This window comes from Charadrius vociferus, unplaced genomic scaffold (assembly GCF_000708025.1).
Source record: "Charadrius vociferus isolate BGI_N301 unplaced genomic scaffold, ASM70802v2 scaffold812, whole genome shotgun sequence".
Lineage (NCBI taxonomy): Eukaryota > Metazoa > Chordata > Aves > Charadriiformes > Charadriidae > Charadrius > Charadrius vociferus.
The window spans coordinates 47,575-48,797 of NW_009647037.1; the positions used below are offsets into that span (position 1 = coordinate 47,575).

At 70.2% G+C, this 1,223-nt stretch overlaps 1 protein-coding gene across 1 annotated transcript in view; it reads right to left on the bottom strand.

Moving 5' to 3' along the window:
• The window catches only part of MAP7D1 (MAP7 domain containing 1), a 16,586-nt gene that overhangs the window by 1,961 nt on the left and 13,402 nt on the right, over positions 1-1,223 (bottom strand). Inside the window, exon 4 of the mRNA XM_009895616.1 lies at positions 217-339. Coding sequence (XP_009893918.1) covers positions 217-339 — 123 coding nt within the window. The remainder of the gene's footprint in view (positions 1-216; positions 340-1,223) is intronic.

Sequence of the window (1,223 nt, forward strand, 5' to 3'; positions counted from 1 at the left end):
GCGGTCCCCTTCCGCCTCTCCCAGCAGCGGTGCTGCAGGCGGTGGTTGTGGCAGGGGCTGAGGGGGCTGGCGGAGGCCGAGCGGGGGCACACGGGCACTGTGGGCAGGAGGGACCACACCGTCAGGCACCAGCTCTCTGCTGGCTTCAGGCTCCCTCGTCCCAGTCCCCTGCCCGTGCCAGGACCTGTGTGGCCCTGTGGCCCCCCGGGTGCTCACCCTGCTCCTTGCCGTTCCCAGCCAGCGTCACGGCGCTCCGGCTGCGCGCGAGGAAGGACAGGGTGGGCGTCATCAGGCGGTCCACGATGCTGCTCTCCCACGGGCTCAGCTGCAAGCTCCGGTCTGAGGAGGGAGAGGGGCCATTAGTATGCCCCTGAGCCCCCAGGCACCAGCCCCGGCCCCCAGCCCCGCGGCCGCCCGCCGGCAGGGAGCCGCTGTGCGGTTGCAGCGAGGCCGGGGCATGTGTGTGGCCCCAGGAGTGCCCGAAGCTCGGCCGCAGTGGGGAGGGCTCCGTGCTGCCCTGCATGGCCGGCCAAGTCAGGACAAAGGGTTGTGTGGGTGCAGGCAGGGGAGGGCAGCCGGATGCCCAGAGGACAGCACTGCAGCACGATGACAACACTGTCCCTGTGCCCTGCAGACACCTCAGCTGCGGTGCACCCACAGTGAGCGGCACCCGCGGCAGCAGGGTGCAGTCCTGCTGACAGCAGCCCCGTCCATCCTGGCCCCCTCCTCATGTCCAGTGCTGGCGTGCACCCCTGCTGTGCCCCAGTCCTGGTGTGGCCGCAGCGTGCCCTGGCCAGGAGGGAGCAGTGCTGAAGTTGCTGGGCATGCCACAGGAGCCAGGCCAGGCTCACGGCACCCCAAGAACAACAGTCCCCGGCCACGCTGCCAGCTCAGCTGAGCACAGGGATGCCACCGGCTGGGGGATGCCACCGGCTGCCCTCCAGTGCACATCACCAGCACCAAACACCCTACCGGTGCACAGGAAGCACCCACAGAGACAGGGCCCCTTGGCCCCTCTCCACCGGGGCCCCCGGTCAGGCCCAGAGCAGCACTCACTGCCAGGAGGGGAGAAAACAGCCATGGGAGCAGTGAGGGGACAGGGCACCACATCCAGCACTGGCCCAGGGAGATGCTGCACCCAGGCAGTGCCGGGAGCCCCTGGGTGCTTCTCCCCGGGCTGAGCCCCCAGTGCGGGGCCGGTGGGAGCATCACCATCACCTGCA